General features: G+C 44.7%; 1 protein-coding gene across 1 annotated transcript in view; it reads right to left on the bottom strand.

Annotated features, from left to right (window-relative positions):
* The window catches only part of LOC134958711 (mucin-19-like), a 112,874-nt gene that overhangs the window by 19,799 nt on the left and 71,496 nt on the right, over window positions 1-21,579 (bottom strand). Inside the window, exons 4-7 of the mRNA XM_063941465.1 lie at window positions 9,824-10,465; window positions 7,473-7,586; window positions 4,028-4,855; window positions 2,513-2,743 (exon numbers count right to left, since the gene is read on the bottom strand). Of these exons, the coding sequence (XP_063797535.1) occupies window positions 2,513-2,743; window positions 4,028-4,855; window positions 7,473-7,586; window positions 9,824-10,465 (1,815 nt within the window). The remainder of the gene's footprint in view (window positions 1-2,512; window positions 2,744-4,027; window positions 4,856-7,472; window positions 7,587-9,823; window positions 10,466-21,579) is intronic.

Below are 21,579 nucleotides of genomic sequence, written 5' to 3'. Positions count from 1 at the left end.
CGTCATCGTAACCACGCCCCCTGCTGTATAATGCCGGTAATTGCGGCATTACACAGCGGGGGGCGTGGTTTAAATGACGTGATCCAGAAGCCACGCCCCGTTCCGCCCCCGCCCCGCCCCCCTTGCACGTCACCTGACTGCCAGCCCCCCCTGCTGAGCCGACGGGCTGCTCTCTCCCGGAGAGAGCAGCCCAGAAGTCGGTAAGTATGTACTTACCTCTCCTTTAACTTTACACTCCTGATCTTATTTTCTCTGCATCCTGGGTGCTGTAGTAACCACTTTAAATGACACCACATGCCTGTGACACTCCCATTAAATAAAACATTGGTGCACATCAGATTAGCCACCCCCCATGTTAATTCCCAGTCACCATCCAGAAACACCCAATATATTTCCAAGACCAGGTGTCAGAATCTGTAATTGGCGCTGTGCGCACATAATCGGGATGCATGCAATGTGCGACTCAGACATATAATTATCGGTATTATTATTATCATCCTTAATTTATATGGCGCCACTAGGGTTCCACAGCGCCCAACAAAGTACATAAACAAATGAGCAAAACAAGAAAACAGAGACTTACAGTTCAAGACAATGTAGGACAAGTACAATTCATATAAACATTACTGCATCAGCAAGCAAGACTCTGAAATAAGCATCAAGATGATAGAAACCGAGGGTTGGGTGCTGTTGTATTGAATAGATGATAGTAGATGACAGAGAAGTAAGAAGCTGCATATGAGGGAAGAGGGTCCTGCTCATCAAAGCTTACATTCTAAAGGGGAGGGGCAGACAGATAGGGGTGGCACGGATGGGGTTATACAGTGAGTGTGGAATAGAGTTAGGATAAGAGATAGCTGGGTTTGATGAAGAAGTGGATCTTGAAAGCTTGCTTGAAGTTTTGTAGATATGTGGAGAGTCTGATAGGAAGAGCAAGAGAATTCCAGAGATAGGGAGCAGCATATGCAAAATCTTGGAGGTGGGAGGAGGTAATCCATAAGCAGGAGAGGAGGCGTGCATTTGTGTAGCAAAGAGGACCAGCAGGAATGTAAAGGAGATAAGGTCAGAGATGTAAATCAGAAAGGAATGGGTGAGGGGTTTGTAAGTCAGTTTGAGAAGCTTCAATTGTATTTTGAAGGGGAGCCAGTGTAGGGCTTGGAAGAGAAGAGAGGTAGACATAGTACATATAGATAGTAAGGTTGAGCAAGGCAGCAGCATTGAGGATAGATTAAAGTGGAGAGTGGCGGCAGTCAGGAAGGCCAGATAAGAGGAGATTACAGTAGTCCAATTTAGAGATGATCAGTGAGCGGATGAGGGTCTTAGTAGCATCTAGGATGAGAAAGGGTCTGATCATGGAAATATTTTTTAAATGAAAACGGCAGGTCTGCGAAAGGTACAAAATGTGTGATTTGAAGTAGAGGGAAGAGTTGAGTATACCTCTGAGACAGCTCACTTTGGGGCTAGAGGCAATAGTTGAGCCATCAATAGATAATGACATTGTGGGAGGTGAGGTTATGCAGGAGGATATGAAGACGATCAGCTCAGTATTAGACATGTGAATAAAGCAATGGGACACCCATGAAGACATAGCAGAGAGTCAGAGATACAAGTGAGGAGAAAGGGGGAGAGGCCAGGGGAGGAAAGGTAGATCTAAGTATCATCAGCATAGAGATGATATTGGAAGTCAAAATACTAATGAGCTCACCTAAAGAGGACATATAGAGGGAGAATTGGAGTGGTCTGAGAACAGAACCTTGGATGATACCTACCGTTAGTGGAAGCAGGGAAAGGAGTAGACTTATGAGAGGAGATGAGACAGTGAAAAGGTGGTTAGAGAGGTAGTAGGACAGCCAGGAGAGGGCAGTATCGCATAGATCAAGGAAGTGAAGGATTTGCAGGTGGAGAGTGTTGTCCACAGTGTCAAAAGCAGCAGAGAGGTTGACGAGACATAGTAAAGTGAAGTGGCTCTTGGTTGTGGCATCGTGGAGAATATTGGTGACTTTCGTGAAGGTACTTTCAGTGGAATGAAGAGGATGGAAGCCAACTGAAATGGGTAAAGCAGGGAGTGGAAAGAAAGAAAGGCAGTAAAGCAGTTGTAGACAATACACTCAAGAAGTTTGGAGGCAAAAGGGAGGAGAGAGATGGGGCAGTAGTTAGAAAGAGTGTTAGGATCAAGTGTATTGTAGTTTTTTTTTTAAGAATGGAGGAGACAACGGCATGCTTGAAGACATAGTTGGATGAAAAACAATGGCCATTAACATGCATATCATCATATCGTGCGACTCAGAATCAGGCCCTACTGTATATGTGTCTAAGTTGGTCATTTACCAAATGCAATATGCACATGTGGGTACACAAATATGGCTCTCTATCTCCAGGAAGTCAGAGGAAGTCTGGGAACTATTCCTAGCCTTATGCAGTCCTGATATGGGTACAGCAGCAACCAATGTTAGAGGAGATTATATGCTGAGTATCTGCAATGATTGTCACTTTCTGGTGTCTTTCTACTTACCAGTAGCTGACATTGGCTTACTTATTGATGATCCTGTCCCTGTAGAATCTGCTGTTATTTCGGAGTTAGGTTTAGTTGTCCCTGTCCCTGTTACACTTGGTCCAGTTGCAGAAGCCCCAGTGGCAGATGATCCTGTGTTTCCTCCAGCAGAAGGAGCTTCAGATACGCTGGTTGGTCCAGATTTAGAGCTGACTGTGGAACCTGTGTTTATTGCACCAGTAACTGGTGTTTCTGAAATTGAAGCACAGTTATTAATAGTCAGTAGCTGTGTATGTCTGAAATCTACAAAATAATCACAAGAAACATATTTTTTTTTTACCTTTCTTACATTTTGTAATTTTTTTTTTTTGTTGTAATGAAAATTTAATGTTCTAATGAAAATACTGTACAGTCTAAAACAGTGAAATAAGATATCTACTTTCCTGCCATGGTAGTGATTGTGAGTCTGACCATTCACATCCTTGACTAGATCGTTTGGTGTTTACACGTCTTTGACTTTATGCAAATGTGCTACTGACCCCTTCACCCATGAACATCCATTCCTATCAATGTGTAAGGACTGAGACTATAGATGCTGTAATATCATTGGTTGCACCATCGAAACTTGCACGAGCCCTATGTCAGGTGCAGATTTTCCATTTGAGTATGGTCTCCTATGTGAACCATGAAGCGTCTGTGTATGCAAACACTACAGCAACACGTCCGTGACACTCCCATAACACGCCCATAAGACCGGCCATTATTGTGCGTCTTAATAGTCACCTCCCACTCACCGCACAGAAGTTCCAGCACTTTCCCCCGACATTTCTGATACCGTGCGTCTCAACTGCAATTGTGTTTTTGTGCGTACACCCTGTGTAAACCTTGCATAAACTATATAATGAGCAGTAGCCAAAAACAGTTACTGAATTCTGTGAACATCTGTATTACGTGCAACGCTGAATCAGGTCTTACTGCACGTGTGTATGTTGGCCATTAACCAAGTGCTGACTGCACATCTAAATGTGGGTACATAAATATGGTTTCCTAACACCAACAAAATGTTTTTTTTTAATGGAAATGTGGTTACTACTGTGTTCCCGGCCTTTTGAAGCCCTAATATCACTGGCGTATTTATAATGGGTGCAGTGTGTGCAGTGCACACAGGCCCGTTTGCACCTATTTTTTTCAATACTTACCCTCCAGAGTTCCACATCAGCAGCAGCAGCAGCGCAGAAATCAACGAGAAAATGGTGTGACGGCCATTTTTCTGGCATTTTGCGCATGCGCAGAAGAAAAATCACTGGGAAAAGAATGGGGGACATGCTCCATGTGTACTTGACTCTGGGACAGCGCTATGGTCCCCTAGTAACCTTAGTGCCCAGAGTCCACAGCAGTGCTTGCTAGAGAGGGGGACGGGCCACCTCTTCTCTTGATGCGCCCCTGCCTAATACGGACATAACAACCACTGATGCTGTGGCAGATGATGTACTGAATGTCTGAAATGTTTGTAAGTTCTGGCATCTATCATCTTACCAGTATCAGACATTGGCTTAGTTATTGTTGATCCTGTCCCTGTAGAATCTGCTGTTATTTCCGAGTTAGGTTTGGTTGTCCCTGTGCCTGTTACACTTGGTCCACTTGTAGAAGCCCCAGGTGCAGAAGATCCTGTGTTTCCTCCAGCTGAAGAAGCTTCAGATAGACTGGTTGGTCCAGATTTAGAGCTGGCTGTGGAACCTGTGTTTATTGCACCAGTAGTTGGTGTCTCTGATCCTGTCCCTGTAGAAACTGCTGTTATTTCAGAGTTGGGCTTGGTTGTCCCTGTGCCTGTTACACTTGGTCCACTTGTAGAAGCCCCAGGTGCAGAAGATCCTGTGTTTCCTCCAGCTGAAGAAGCTTCAGATAGACTGGTTGGTCCAGATTTAGAGCTGGCTGTGGAACCTGTGTTTTTTGCACCAGTAGTTGGTGTCTCTGATCCTGTCCCTGTAGAAACTGCTGTTATTTCAGAGTTGGGCTTGGTTGTCCCTGTGCCTGTTACACTTGGTCCACTTGTAGAAGCCCCAGTTGCAGAATTTGCTGGAGTACTCAGATTACCAGAATTTGAGAGTGGTAGCGAAGTTTTGGCCACAATACCAATTGTAGTTGTATCGCTTGTAGCTGTTGTCACCACGTTTCCTGAGTTAGTTGAAGAAGTACTTTTCAGTTCGGTTGCCTGTGTCCCTGTTACTCCTGAATCAGTTGCCGAAGCCCCAGTTGCAGAAGATCCTGTGTTTCCCCCAGCTGAAGGAGCTTCAGATACGCTGGTTGATCCAGATTTAGAGCTGGCTGTGGAACCTGTGTTTATTGCAGCAGTAGTTGGTGTTTCTGAGATAGAAACAAGATATAAAGTTTTTGTAAATTGGGCCAACATCTCAATAAAACAGAATTATTTATTGATCATTTTACATTCATCTTTTAATTGCTACAGTGAATGCAGTAAAATGAGATAAGATACCTACCTTTACATGGGTTCAGTATGATATACTGCCCCCTGGGATGCCGGCCGTCAGTATACCGACACCGGCATCCCGACTGGCATTATGCCGGCAGCATGCAACAATTCCCCGTGCGGGCTCGCTGCGCTCGCCACGCTGAAGGCTTGGTGGCTTGCTGCATTCGCCACAGGCTTTATTCCCACTCTATGGGTAGAAGAAAGGATAGATATACACACTCCAGCGCTAAGGAGAGTACCACATTCACAATTTATGCTCAAAAAACTCCATACAAAACACTTATCACCAGTGTGGAGAATAAGTTAAATAATAATACTTAACGTTAAGGGAGTAATCTACAAAAGAGCAGATTATTCTTAGTCCGTAGATTTCCACAATTTACCATGTAAAAGAACAAGAAATATATAATAGTGCAGATTATTTAAAACAAAAATCAGATTTTATTCAAGAGATCCACTTACAAACACAAAGTATGGATTGAGCTTGATATTATTTCCGTAATGGCAAATGCAGCATATGACGGGTGCATCAATTCCAGGTGTGCAATGGATCTTTCATGTAGACTCCATAGTAAGGCAAATGGCACCATAAAAAATAAATATAAATAGTGCAAGTATGTAAAAACAAACAAAGTTTTAATACAAATATGCACTTACAAACATTTGACAAAACACAGCATGATGGGTTCCCCACTGGCAAAACAGCATAGGTAGGCTCCTGATGTTCGTGGAATTTCCAACACTCACTTCCGGAATGTGAGTGCTGCAGCAAACCCACGATCTCCAGCCACGCAGGGTGTCTCTCCTAAAGCCACGCTAGACGCGTTTCAGACCAAAGTCCTTCCTCAGCTGTGTTTTGTCAAATGTTTGTAAGTGCATATTTGTATTAAAACTTTGTTTGTTTTTACATACTTGCACTATTTATATTTCTTTTTTATGGTGCCATTTGCCTTACTATGGAGTCTACATGAAAGATCCATTGCACACCTGGAATTGATGCACCCGTCATATGCTGCATTTGCCATTACGGAAATAATATCAAGCTCAATCCAAACTTTGTGTTTGTAAGTGGATCTCTTGAATAAACTCTGATTTTTGTTTTAAATAATCTGCACTATTATATATTTCTTGTTCTTTTACATGGTAAATTGTGGAAATCTACGGACTAAGAATAATCTGCTCTTTTGTAGATTACTCCCTTAACGTTAAGTATTATTATTTAACTTATTCTCCACACTGGTGATAAGTGTTTTATATGGATTTTTTTGAGTATAAATTGTGAATGTGGTACTCTCCTTAGCGCTGGAGTGTGTATATCTTATCTATCCTTTCTTCTATCTACTGTTTTTGAGTAACTTGGATGCGTTACTCCGATATACATAACTAGCTGCAATATAGGGTTTTTTTTTTTGCGCACCAAAACTGTAAATATTTTATCCCACTCTATGCGTGTCATGGACACCCATGAGTGGGAATAGCCCCTGTTAGCCAGCATTCCGGCTGTCGGCATTGTCAGCGGTCGTGATTCCAGCGTCGGTATCCTGACCGCTGGGATTCCAACTGTCGGAAAGTTAACTGTATCCCCTTCAGACAATTCATCAATGTTGGTCATTTATGAAGAAAAAACTATACGTCTTAATGTGGGGACACACATATAGCCAGTGTCGAAATTGGGCATGAAGTGTCCACCGGGGGAATTGCAGTGGTAAGGGCCAATGTTTAGGGGTGTGGCCTGTCTCCAGATGGGGTGTGGCTATCCACCACATTGGTTTGCCTAACCAGTGCATGGGCTGGGCCCCTTGATAAATATATATAGTAAATACTGCTAGTGCATGCATGATAATGTACCAGGGTAATACCAGAAATGAACTTTAGAAAATACACCATAGTCCTTTGTAATATAAGGTAATATATGTATAATGCAAGTGCACAGTCTGGAACCTGATCCCTAGAGGAGGGAGTGGGCTCCCAGGCGGTAGGGCCCACCAGGGGTTTCCCCTGTACACCTGTGGGCCAGTCCAGCCCTGCATATAGCTCTATACATATTTGTTTTTGGCAGGGGAGGGGGAGATTATGTGCTGAATTCAGGGACGTGCGGTGAGCTAAATGGCTTAGGAGCCACTGGCTAGCACCAGAGCCAGAATTCCATGCAATATATGAGCCAAAGGGTACATCTGGGCATTATACACAGGTGCAGCAGTATAAACTCCTGGAAATTTGGTTAGTGTTAATCAGAGATGTGCGGAAAAGATAAGCAAGTGAGGCACTGCCTCACCTGTCATAGACTTTTCACTGCAGAGTTTTGGCGATAAAAATTATTAGAATAATGCAAAGAAGATATTTCAAACAAATTCTTTGTATTTTCCGTACTTTATACAGTCAAAATGTTGGCACAAACGTTAGTATGGCAGGAAAGGCTCTGCCTCACCCCACTGCAAGTCACTGCTGAATATGTGAGCTGATCATAACTATCCGGCTTCTTTAACTTACCAGTATTGGAATTTGATGAAGCTGCTGTGACACCTGATTCAGTCGTAGAAGAACCTGTACCACTTGTTCCTGAAGTGGATGCTGTCAATCCAGATTTGGAAGTCGTTGCAGAACCTGTGTTTGTAGCCGAAGTAGATGAAACATCAAAAATAGACACAGGACAATGGGGTCTATGTACTAAGCCTTGAAGAGAGATAAAGTGAATGGCGATAAAGTACCAGCCAATCAGCTCCTAACTGCCATGTTACAGGCTGTGGGGTCTATTTACTAAGCCTTGTGTGGAGATAAAATGAACGGAATAAAGTACCAGCCAATCAGCTCCTAACTGCCATGTTACAGGCTGTGTTTGAAAAATGACAGTTAGGAGCTGGTTTGTTGGTACTTTATCTCCATCCACTTTATCTCTCTCCATTTCTGAGTACGTAGACCTCTTAAACTGTTAGTATATTTGGCCTGGCAGCTGCAAAATACTCACATGATAATCTTTTTTATTGTTGAATATGTCTAACATTCACCCCGTGATTATAAATACTGTTATTTTATCATGCCCCGTGGACTGCTGGTCAAAAGTTTTAGAACACCCCCATTATCGTACTTTAATGACTTATTGTACACTCAAATAAAAGCATAGAACAAATAGACCCACACTGTTTGCAGATATAGGGGTGTATTCAGTTGTAGTCGGAAACTGCCGTCTTGACGGAAAGACGGCAGTTTCTGACTTTTTTGGTCGGAAACTGTTTCCGACCTATTCAATGCCCTTGCATTTTTTCCCGACAAGTCAGCAATTCCGATTTGTCGGAAAACACATGCATCAGGGGATTAGCCGCGGATCCACGTGTTTTGTCAGATTCCGCTGCCAAATCTGACAGGTTTTGGCCCCATTTCCGACAATATCAATCCGACTTTAAAAAAGTTGGATTGGCATTGTCGGGAACGGCCAAATCCTGTCGGATTTGGCCACTCATTGAATACAGAGATGTTGGATCCTTTCCGTCGGAAAGGAGCGGGCATCTATTAAATACACCCCATAACCACCAAGTACACTCAACCAGTATTAAGTTGTGATTGAAGTTTTTGCCCTGTGAGCAGCCTATCACCCAAGCTGTTGACCCTCAGAATCTTGTCTTCTGATTTTGTTGTTGTTTGTAAAGAAATAATCACTCTAGATGGGACACCTGTAGGAAGTACTTGTATCAACTTACAAGGCATCATTTTTTCCCAATGCTGCAGAATATTTCAAAAGTATGAATGGTGTAAAGGTTAGCATTACTGCCTCAAAGCACTGAGGTCATGGGTTTGAATCCCACCATTGCCCTAACTGTGTGGAGTTTGTATATTCTCCCTGTTTTTCATGGGTTTCTGGGTACACCCGTTTCCTCTCACAATACAAAAATATACTGGTATGTTAATTAGCTTTGCACTACACTACCCCTAAGCCTGCACCCTCTCTCCACACACACTGCACTACACTACCCCTAACCATGCACGCACTATACTAACCCTAGTCCTGCAACCGCTCGCACGACACTACCCTAAATCTGCACCCTTTCCCTGGACACACTACACCATCGTTCACCCTTCATCCCCCCACACGCACACTGCACTACACTACCCTACCCCTAACCTTGCACCCACTCCCTGCATAATCTGTGACCACTTTTTTTAATTTGAATACCGCGTGTATCAGACACAAGGTCTATCCATTTTTGTTGCCCACCTAATTGAATATGCGCCCAAAGCATTTGTTTTTAACATTTGAGCGCTTTATATTTGCACTAACATAGCTGAAAATGTTAGCCTTGTTGCAGTCTTCTCCTTTTTATTTGATTTTGTTTTTTCTTTATGTATTGCTAGTGCTACCAATACCGTCCCTTCTGTACCATCTACCACCTTTTTTGTCTGACACATATTTTCAAAGAAAAGGGACCTTACTGTTCTCTCCTACATCGGGACACACCTTCCATCCTTTATTTCACTTCTTTATAATGAGCAGGAACAAATCTACATATGCATGTGGCTTGTTTCTGACATAGTGGGAGATGTATCAAGGCTAGGAGAGAGATAAGGTGGAGTGGTTGCTCAAAGAAACCAATCAGCTTGTAATTGTCAGTTATCTAGCACAGTCTTGGAAATGCCAGCAGCTGATTGGCTTCTTTGAGCAACCACTCCACTTTATCTCTCTCCAAGGTTTGATACATCCCCCCCATAGGAAGAAATATTTCTACGTAGTTTACTGTATGCAAATATTCACTCTACTGATATCATAAGTAGCCAAAGCCACACATGTCATATATGGTATGGTGGTCTTAATGATCAAAAGTTGCAAGTCTGTACAGTTATTACATTACCAGTTCCGGTGTTGCCTTCAGAAGTTGTACCGGATACACCAGTTGTTTCCATTGTTCCCGTTATAAGTGCACCACTGGAAGATGATCCTGTGCTTGTTCCAGGTATGGGATTACCACTTGCTCCAGATGAGCTTGTTACTCCATTGCTGGAGGTGGCTGAGGAACCCGTGTTTATTGCCTTAGTAGTTGAAGCTTCTGAATTAGACTCTGTGCTGGAGGTGGCTGAGGAACCCGTGTTTAACGCCATAGTAGTTGAAGCTTCTGAATTAGACACTGTGCTGGAGGTGACTGTGGAACCCGTGTTTAACGCCATAGTAGCTGAAGCTTCTGAATTAGACACTGTGCTGGAGGTGACTGTGGAACCCGTGTTTATCGCCATAGTAGTTGAAGCTTCTGAATTAGACTCTGTGCTGGAGGTGACTGTGGAACCCGTGTTTATCGCCATAGTAGTTGAAGCTTCTGAATTAGACTCTGTGCTGGAGGTGACTGAGGAACCCGTGTTTAACGCCATAGTAGTTGAAGCTTCTGAATTAGACTCTGTGCTGGAGGTGACTGTGGAACCTGTGTTTATCACCATAGTAGTTGAAGCTTCTGAACTAGACACCGGAGGTGATGTGGTTGTAGGTATAACTCCTACGGCATCTGTCAAATAATCACAGAATAATTTATTACTGGAATGTTGATGTGTTTTATACCTACTATTATTTATAATGTAGCAGACAATTGCTTTTAGGAGGGAATAATTAACTGTGACATTTGCCATACTGTATATGATTTAAAAAGGCTTCACAGTGAAAATGCCACTTCTAGTTAGAGATGTGCAGGTTCGGATTTACTCGGATTTACTTGGATTTACCCGGATCTCAAAAAGGCATCTTACTGGCTCTCGGATGTCACGTGTTTTGGATAGCCAATAACAAAACTCGCATAAATTCTGGTGTTAAGAACCGAGTAAATCCGAACATGCACATCTCTACTTCTAGCCACTGATCCCTCAGATTCTAAACTGGTGGAAAGAAATGAGGAAGAACAGAATGTAGTTGTACAACCTTGGACAGTCACACTTTCCGAGAAAAAATGGCCTTGAAAGATCTAAGTATAATGAAGTTACTGTGATTAACAAGCTGCTATGGATATAGGGCTTGTAGTGATAGACAGACCATACCACCTAACAGAAATCCATAGACTTTTAGAGGGTGAGATAGACTATATAAAAAGAACTTGGACAAGGCTGCAGCAACACTTTGCAAGAACGGGTGCAAGAGAGGGAAAGCATTCCTAAACAAGGGGGTGTGGCCATGTCAGATTTAAATTGGGAAGAGGAGCACTGACTTAATGGCTTGATAGGGCTCCTGCGCCCCCCCCCCCCCCCCCAAGATAGGGTGGAGCAGGCACTAATTACCTGGCCAAGGGCTTATTTGAGAGGCCCGAGGGAGGAGCTGTTTTGGGGGAGCACATAGTATTTTCCATTTATTTTTTCAGAGGGGGTGTGAACAAACCGCCCATATTTGGCAAAGCAACCTCCGTATCATCCGGGCATAACATTTTTCTTGACAGCCCTGCCTGGGTAGTTAGTAGACACCTAGCACTCCTCTCAGTGCTCCTGATCTTAGGTTTGTTTTTAAGCCAGGAACTGAATGATAATATTGAATTTGTATATATGTTCCGCCGCAATCCTCATGTCACCATATTTTACTATTTTCCCCTTTGGGGAATATCCACGTGCGTGATATGGACCTCATTCAGGTTGGATCACAAATCGTGATCCAGCCGCAAAAAATACAATGACGATGCGGATAACCTGCACTAAATGCAAACGCTTCTGCGAAGACAGAGCATTGTGGGAGGGCGGCGGCTGGGAAACAGAGGCGCTGGCTTCCAAATGGAGGGCGTGTTGATAGTGTTATCGGTGCGGCTGTGATGTTGCACCCAGCTGCTCCGATCAAAAAGATGGCGGCAGACCCCCTGCCGTTGCAGCCAGGCTGCACCGGCAGGAGCCATCCACAATTTCAGCAATCACGCTGAAATTGCGGTGCGATTGCGATTTCAGCATGATCGCAGTGGGTGGGTAGTGGGCTGGGCGACCTGAGCTGTTTAGTAGAATTTACAATCCTTACTGAATAAGGTCCTATATCCTAGGGGTGACAATGGGAAATCATTCATGCACCTGACTTCTACACATCAATATCTTGCATATTGCAGGCATTACGAGTGCGTGTTAGCATACAGTATATTGTGACAATACAAAGGGCCCGATTCTAGGAGTGTGCGAACAGTGCCGCTGCACAAAGTCGCTACCCCACAGACCTTGCTTCTGACTAGCAGGGTGCCTGGAACAGCACTCTGCAGCAGGACCTCCACTGCAGTGCCCCCCAGAGGTAGCTTAAGACAATCCAGGCAGGCACACTGCAGTCTGTGTAGCTCACCAGAGTATCCTGAGGACACTAAGGACCATCCTAAACTTACCAGCGCCGATGGCCCCGCCTCCTTCATGATGTCATTTGTCAGTGGGTGTGGCTGGCACAGGGCGCTGCAAAGCCTTGTTACAGCGCTGGGCACGTGTACAGAACAGGGGCTCCTGTTTCTGATTGATCTTTTGCACCCAACATAGGCCTTCATTCCGAGTTGTTCGCTCGCTAGCTGCTTTTAGCAGCATTGCACACGCTAGGCCGCCGCCCTCTGGTAGTGTATCTTAGGTTAGCAGAATTGCGAACGAAAGATTAGCAGAATTGCTACTAAATAATTCTTTGCAGTTTCTGAGTAGCTCTAGACCTACTCACAGATTGTGATCACCTCAGTCCGTTTAGTTCCTGGTTTGACGTCACAAACACTCCCTGCGTTCGGCCAACCACTCCCCCGTTTCTCCAGACACTCCCGCGTTTTTCCCTGATACGCCTGCGTTTTTTTGCAAACGCCGGGAAAATGCTGAGTTGCCGCCCAGAAACGCCCCATTTCTGTCAATCATTTAACGAACAGCAGTGCGACTGAAAAGCGCAGCAGAAGCCACAGCAAAACAGCTAAGTTTTGTGTTAAATAACTTAGCGCATGCGCCCTGCGTGCCTTGCGCATGCGTAATTTGCAACAAATCGCAGCATAGCAAAAATCGGTAACGAGCGAACAACTCTGAATGACCCCCATAGGGTAGGTGTATGTACCAATACTAATGATATTGATGACAGTTGCGACTGAAGACAGAAAACAGTGGGTGGAGCGATCGTTCGCATGAAGTCGCAGAGATACTTGCATTAGCATAAGGTAGTAAGGGGGAGATGTACTAAGCAGTGAAAACAGAGGAGAAGTGAGCAAGTGGAAAAGTTGCACATGTCAACCAATACTGGGTATGCCCGCCGCATGTTATAGAAAATGGTTGTAGTTGTACAACCCATGCTGAATCAGGCCCTCAGTTAGCCATGGGGCTTACACTGCAGCTAAAGCTCAACCCTGATCTATTAAAGTGTCGTTACCCAGCGCGGTAAGCCCCAGAGGGGGGAACTAATGCATATTATTTTACTCGCAGCCTCATTAAATGCACTCTTTAGGGCTTACTGCATGGGGTAACCCATAGATTCCGTACACTTAATCCAGATTTTGTGGGTTAACGTATGTTAGCCGTGGGTCTATTGCACAAGGGGCCTAATTCAGGCCTGGGGGTATATTTACAAAGATTCGTGTTTTGGCCGTTTTGAAGGATGTTTGAACTCGAATGGTATCGGGTGCATTTTACTGCAACTTTTTGAATCCTGATACGATCATTCACTAAGCTGCCGAGTTTTGCACATTAGTTTTTTCCGATGTCGATGTGATTCGTAATATCAGGCAGTGCTTTACGGGAGTGATGAGTAAAACACTGCCTGACAAAACACAAGGAATCCCGGCCGGATCTGTGAGATCCGTGCAGGGCTTCATTGTGTACCTTAAAAAGTTGATTAAAGTCTTAAAAAATCTGAAAAAAATTGCGTGGGGTCCCCCCTCCTAAGCACAACCAGCCTTGGGCTCTTTGAGCCGGTCCTGGTTGAAAAAATATGGGGGAAAAAATGACAGGGGTTCCCCCATATTTAATCAACCAGCACCGGGCTCTGCGCATGGTCCTGGTTCCAAAAATACGGGGGACAAAAAGCGTAGGGCTCCCCCGTATTTTTGAAACCAGCACCGGGCTCCACTAGCCAGGTACATAATGCCACAGCCGGGGGACACTTTTATACTGGTCCCTGCGGCCCTGGCATTACATACCCAACTAGTCACCCCTGGCCGGGGAGTTCCCTGGAGGAGTGGGAACCCCTTAAATCAAGGAGTCCCCCCCCTTCAGCCACCCAAGGGCCAGGGGTGAAGCCCGAGGCTGTCCCCCGCATCCAAGGGCGGCGGATGGGGGGCTGATAGCCTTTTAAAAAAATGTGAATATTGTTTTTAGTAGCAGTACTACAAGTCCCAGCAAGCCTCCCCCGCAAGCTGGTACTTGGAGAACCACAAGTACCAGCATGCGGTGGAAAACCGGGCCCGCTGGTACCTGTAGTACTACTACTAAAAAAATACCCCCCAAAAAACAGGACACACACACCGTGAAAGTATAATTTTATTACATACATGCACACCTCCAAACATACATACTTACCTATGTTCACACGAGGCTCTGTCCTCTTGTCCCTGTAGAATCCTTGGGGTACCTGTGGTAAAAATTATACTCACATAATCCAGTGTAGAATCAGACCTTTGTATAATCCACGTACTTGGCAAAATAATAAAACGGAAACCCGACCACGCACTGAAAGGGGTCCCATGTTTACACATGGGACCCCTTTCCCCGACTGCCAGGACCCCCCCTGACTCCTGTCAAAGAGGGTCCCTTCAGCCAATCAGGGAGCGCCACGTCGTGGCACTCTTCTGATTGGCTGTGTGCTCCTGTAGTGTCTGTCAGGCAGCACACGGCAGAGATACAATGTAGCATCTATGCGCTCCACTGTATCCAATGGTGGGAACTTTGCAGTCAGCGGTGAGGTTACTTTCGGTCAACCGCTGACCGCAAAGTTCCGCATAGACTTGTAGTACTGCTACTAAAACAATATTCACATTTTTTAAAAAGGCTATCAGCCCCCCATCCGCCGCCCTTGGATGGGGGGGACAGCCTCGGGCTTCACCCCTGGCCCTCGGGTGGCTGGAGGGGGGACCCCTTGATTTAAGGGGTTCCCACTCCTCCAGGGTACCCCGGCCAGGGGTGACTAGTTGGGTATGTAATGCCAGGGCCGCAGGGACCAGTATAAAAGTGTCCCCCGGCTGTGGCATTATGTACCTGGCTAGTGGAGCCCGGTGCTGGTTTCAAAAATACGGGGGAGCCCTACGCTTTTTGTCCCCCGTATTTTTGGAACCAGGACCAGGCGCAGAGCCCGGTGCTGGTTGATTAAATATGGGGGAACCCCTGTCATTTTTTCCCCCATATTTTTTCAACCAGGACCGGCTCAAAGAGCCCGAGGCTGGTTATGCTTAGGAGGGGGGACCCCACGCAATTTTTTTTTTCAGTTTTTACACTAAACAGACCCTTTCCCATAGATAACCATGCACAGATCTCACTGATCCGTGCATAGTTATCCAAACTCGCCTGGAAAAAGCAGGTCTATTTTTTTGCTGCTTTTTTTAACGAATCGGAAAAAAATAGACCCGCACTTGAGCACTCAGAGACTAACACCCAAATACGAATGAATAGTGAATGCCCGTATTGTATGAAATAACAGCCGCGTTTGACCGATGGTCTATTCATTCGTATTTTAGAACTTTGCCAATCAAACCATTACGAATAGACCAGACACTGCCGAGTTTTCTGCTTAGTGAATTCCCGGATTGGGACTTAGAAAAAAAAACACAAATCGGCCAAACTCGGATTTTTAGTAAATACTGGCCCTGATCATAGCTCTGCGGGGGGACGCCCAGCATGTCAGGTCCGCCCCCCCCCCCCCTGCAGAAGTGCAAAAGCATTGATGACACTAAATTATGTAGAATAATTAACTCAGACAAGGATGTTGAGTCTCTACAGAATGACTTAACTGGAAGGGAGGCCTGGGCAGACAAATGGGGAATGAGGTTCAATATAGACAAATGTAAAGTTATGCACCTTGGGAATAAGAACAATCAGGCAGCCTATAAACTAAATGGGGAAAAAGTAGGGATAACGTTAGTTGAAGAGGATCTGGGTGTGCTCATCGATAATAAACTTGGTAGCAGTTTGCAATGTCAAAATGCAGCAAGAAAAGCAAGTAAGGTGTTATCACGCATAAAACGGGGTATGGAGACAAGGGATGAGAGTGTAATCCTGCCACTGTATAAATCATTGGTGCGACCACAGCTGGAATATTGTGTACAGTTTTGGGCACTGCACTATAAAAAAGATATCTTGGAACTCGAAAGGGTTCAGAGGCGAGCGACCAAACTGGTTAAGGGGTTAGAGGCATTGGATTCGGGTGTTTTTTTTTCAAAAAACCCTCAAAAACAACTTAAATCATAGAATGTGGGGGTAATTTTGATTCTATAGTATTATTAACCTCAATAACCATAATTTCCAATCATTTCCAGTCTATTCTGAACACCTCACACCTCACAATATTATTTTTAGTCCTAAAATTTGCACCAAGGTTGCTGGATGGCTAAGCTAAGCGACCCAAGTGGGCAGCACAAACACCTGGCCCATCTAGGAGTGGCACTGCAGTGTCAGACAGGATGGCACTTAAAAAAATAGTCCCCAAACAGCACATGATGCAAAGAAAAGAGAAAAAGAGGTGCACTGTGGTCGCTGGATGGCTAAGCAAAGCGACACAAACACCTTAATATCACAAGAATTATTCGTTCTAATCAATGGTATTATTGGTCCAAATCACTGGAAGAAAATGACAAAATCACAGTAATTATTCGTTCTAATCAATGGTATTATTGGTCCAAATCACTGGAAGAAAATGACAAAATCACTGGAATTAAATGGCAGTAATGTCAGAAATTATATCAAATGGCAGTACCACTGGACATATATGGAAGTGTCAGACAGGATGGCACTTAAAAAAATAGTCCCCAAACAGCACATGATGCAAAGAAAAGAGAAAAATAGGTGCACTGTGGTCGCTGGATGGCTAAGCTAAGCGACACAAACACCTTAATATCACAGGGATTATTCGTTCTAATCAATGGTATTATTGGTCCAAATCACTGGAAGAAAATGACAAAATCACAGGAATTATTCGTTCTAATCAACGGTATTATTGGTCCAAATCACTGGAAGAAAATGACAAAATCATTGAAATTAAATGGCAGTAATGTCGGGAATTATATCAAATGGCAGTACCACTGGACATATACGGAACTGTCAGACAGGATGGCACTTAAAAAATAGTCCCCAAACAGCACATGATGCAAAGAAAAGAGAAAAAGAGGTGCACTGTGGTCGCTGGATGGTTAAGCTAAGCGACACAAACACCTTAATATCACAGGAATTATTCATTCTAATCAATGGTATTATTAGTCCAAATAACTGGAAGAAAATGACAAAATCACAGGAATTATTCGTTCTAATCAATGTTATTATTGGTCCAAATCACTGGGAAAAAAAAGACAAAATCACTGGAATTATTTGGCAAGATCACTGTAATTAATAATTATAAATCACTGATATTAATTGGTAAAATCTCGCTATCGCCTGCCTAGTGAAGTGGAATCTAGATTGGATTTTGTACTGGGGACAAAATAACTACATCAATTGTCTAAATCCCAATGCACTAATGGCGGAAAATGGGCGCACGTCTAACAGCGCACTGATTATACTGAGCACTGATTTTACTGAGCACTGATTTTACTGAGCACTGATTATACTGATCACTGATTTTACTGAGCACTGATTTTACTGAGCACTGATGATACTACGGAGAACTGACACTGAGCAGCGAGAACAGCACTGGACTATTGTACTGTAGTATACTGGTCACCACAATGCAGCACTGTACTACTACATACTGGTGGTCACCACAATGCAGCACAGATATTGAGCACTGATCAGGATACTAGAAGTGACACAGAGCAGCAAGATACAGCAATGGCCTACTGTACTGTACTACTATATACAGGTGGTCACCACAATACAGCACTGTACTACTATATACTGGTCACAACAATGCAGCACAGATTGAGCACTGATCAGGATACTAGAACTGAGTCTGACACGGAGCTGCAAGATACAGCAATGGCCTACTGTACTGTACTACTATATACTGGTGGTCACCACAATGCATCACTGTACTACTATATACTGGTCACAACAATGTAGCACAGATATTGAGCACTGATCAGGATACTAGAACTGAGTCTGACACGGAGCTGCAAGATACAGCAATGGCCTACTGTACTGTACTACTATATACTGGTGGTCACCACAATGCAGCACACTGAGCACAGATATTGAGATTTTCAGGCAGAGAACGTAGCCACGTCCTCTCCACTCAATCTACAATGCACGAGTGAAAATGGCGGCGACGCGCGGTTCTTTATATTGAATACAAATCTGAGAATCCGACAGCGGGATTATGACGTTCGGCCTCGTTCGGGTTAACCGAGCAAGGCGGGAAGTACTGAGGCTGCCTCGGACCCGTGAAAACCACGTGAAGTTCGGGGGGGTTCGGATCTCGACGAACCGAACCCGCTCATCTCTACTTAAGTTATAACCAATGCAGGGAAGTTGCATTGATGATCTCATTTAAATGTATGCATCTCTGATTTCTTGTTTTCCCCCATGAATGTAACAGCTGCATAATGGGGGTAAGGTGCAATCAGGGAGATTGCAGGACTATTCAGGGAGTCAGGGAGATTGCTACTATTTCAGGGAGTCTCCTGTAGAATGAGGGAGGGCAGGAAACTGTGGTGCAGGGTGTGCATTGCACACTAGCCCCTGGGTCCAGAGAGACCCACACTGTCCCCCCTATACCCATATAATTACAATTCTCTCCGCAGTTCTCTGATGGCGCTGCAGCAGAGGTAGCAGAAATCATCCGGAAAATGGCGTGGCGGCCCACCACCATAGGCAATAAAGAAGTCACCGGGAACATGGCGCAGGTAAACTCTGGCACATACTATACAATACTTTTTAACCTTCTTGCATTCTAATTAACTAATAAAAACTGACAGGCTGGCAGCACCAAACTGGCGGTTTGGGGTGTTCTATCTTCTGCCCAGCATATAGGACCTGGAGCAGTAATTTCTGCTAATTACTCCTTTACTGCACAGATGGGGTGGGAGGGAGAACACTAAACTGTGGAAGGGGGCATTGTGCTGAATGAAGGGGCCCCGGTATATGATTTCCTGGGTGGTGGGGGTGTTTAATACACAGGGGATGGGTGGATAGTGGAGTGGGATTAATGTTCATACTTTTCCGGTAGGAGGGCAGCTTGCTTGACTGCAGATATCTCCAGTTCCTGGAAATAGATTTCTTAGCTATCAATGGAATAAAAAAAAACTAGAGAGTCCCACCTTTTCGGGAGGTACTGGGGACTTGGGGGTCAGAGTTCAGGGGCCAGAGCAATTCACCAATGAAAATCTAAAACTGCATACCAGGCGTGTGTATCTGGAGCAGGGACCAGCTGCTGGAAGGCTGATATCTCTGGTTCTGGGCATAGTAGAGACAAGCTGCCAGTGTCCACATAAAAAGGGAGATTCCCAGCTGTTGGAGTAAAACCTCAGAAAAACTCTATGTCAGACAGAACCCGGGATATCTTGCTGGGAAGAGCAACTAACAGGCTCAGATCTGGTACCCCTGGAAAGAGGGGACCCTCAGCTATCAGGCAAGGGCCCTTATGCTCCTGGGGCCCTTGGGTAAGTGCCCATTGAGCACATACGAAAACATGGACCTGTATATATATATATATATATATATATATCGAGAGATGTGCACCGGAAATTTTTCGGGTTTTGGGTTTTGGTTTTGGATTCGGTTCCGCGGCCGTGTTTTGGATTCGGACGCGTTTTGCCAAAACCTCTCTGGAAATTTTTTGTCTGATTCAGGTGTGTTTTGGATTCGGGTGTTTTTTTACAAAAAAAACTCAAAAACAGCTTAAATCATAGAATTTGGGGGTCATTTTGATCCCATAGTATTATTAACCTCAATAACCATAATTTACTAGAGATGAGCGCCTGAAATTTTTCGGGTTTTGTGTTTTGGTTTTGGGTTCGGTTCCGCGGCCGTGTTTTGGGTTCGAACGCGTTTTGGCAAAACCTCACCGAATTTTTTTTGTCGGATTCGGGTGTGTTTTGGATTCGGGTGTTTTTTTCAAAAAACACTAAAAAACAGCTTAAATCATAGAATTTGGGGGTCATTTTGATCCCAAAGTATTATTAACCTCAAAAACCATAATTTACACTCATTTTCAGTCTATTCTGAATACCTCACACCTCACAATATTATTTTTAGTCCTAAAATTTGCACCGAGGTCGCTGTGTGAGTAAGATAAGCGACCCTAGTGGCCGACACAAACACCGGGCCCATCTAGGAGTGGCACTGCAGTGTCACGCAGGATGTCCCTTCCAAAAAACCCTCCCCAAACAGCACATGACGCAAAGAAAAAAGAGGCGCAATGAGGTAGCTGTGTGAGTAAGATAAGCGACCCTAGTGGCCGACACAAACACCGGGCCCATCTAGGAGTGGCACTGCAGTGTCACGCAGGATGTCCCTTCCAAAAAACCCTCCCCAAACAGCACATGACGCAAAGAAAAAAAGAGGCGCAATGAGGTAGCTGTGTGAGTAAGATTAGCGACCCTAGTGGCCGACACAAACACCGGGCCCATCTAGGAGTGGCACTGCAGTGTCACGCAGGATGTCCCTTCCAAAAAACCCTCCCCAAACAGCACATGACGCAAAGAAAAAAAGAGGCGCAATGAGGTAGCTGTGTGAGTAAGATTAGCGACCCTAGTGGCCGACACAAACACCGGGCCCATCTAGGAGTGGCACTGCAGTGTCACGCAGGATGTCCCTTCCAAAAAACCCTCCCCAAACAGCACATGACGCAAAGAAAAAAAGAGGCGCAATGAGGTAGCTGTGTGAGTAAGATTAGCGACCCTAGTGGCCGACACAAACACCGGGCCCATTTAGGAGTGGCACTGCAGTGTCACGCAGGATGTCCCTTCCAAAAAACCCTCCCCAATCAGCACATGATGCAAAGAAAAAGAAAAGAAAAAAGAGGTGCAAGATGGAATTGTCCTTGGGCCCTCCCACCCACCCTTATGTTGTATAAACAAAACAGGACATGCACACTTTAACCAACCCATCATTTCAGTGACAGGGTCTGCCACACGACTGTGACTGATATGACGGGTTGGTTTGGACCCCCCCCAAAAAAGAAGCAATTAATCTCTCCTTGCACAAACTGGCTCTACAGAGGCAAGATGTCCACCTCATCATCACCCTCCGATATATCACCGTGTACATCCCCCTCCTCACAGATTATCAATTCGTCCCCACTGGAATCCACCATCTCAGCTCCCTGTGTACTTTGTGGAGGCAATTGCTGCTGGTCAATGTCTCCGCGGAGGAATTGATTATAATTCATTTTAATGAACATCATCTTCTCCACATTTTCTGGATGTAACCTCGTACGCCGATTGCTGACAAGGTGAGCGGCGGCACTAAACACTCTTTCGGAGTACACACTTGTGGGAGGGCAACTTAGGTAGAATAAAGCCAGTTTGTGCAAGGGCCTCCAAATTGCCTCTTTTTCCTGCCAGTATAAGTACGGACTGTGTGA

The sequence above is a fragment of the Pseudophryne corroboree genome, chromosome 9 (assembly GCF_028390025.1).
Source record: "Pseudophryne corroboree isolate aPseCor3 chromosome 9, aPseCor3.hap2, whole genome shotgun sequence".
Classification (NCBI taxonomy): domain Eukaryota; kingdom Metazoa; phylum Chordata; class Amphibia; order Anura; family Myobatrachidae; genus Pseudophryne; species Pseudophryne corroboree.
Note: the sequence above shows the minus strand (reverse complement) of the source record. Positions and strands in the feature narration are given on the sequence as shown.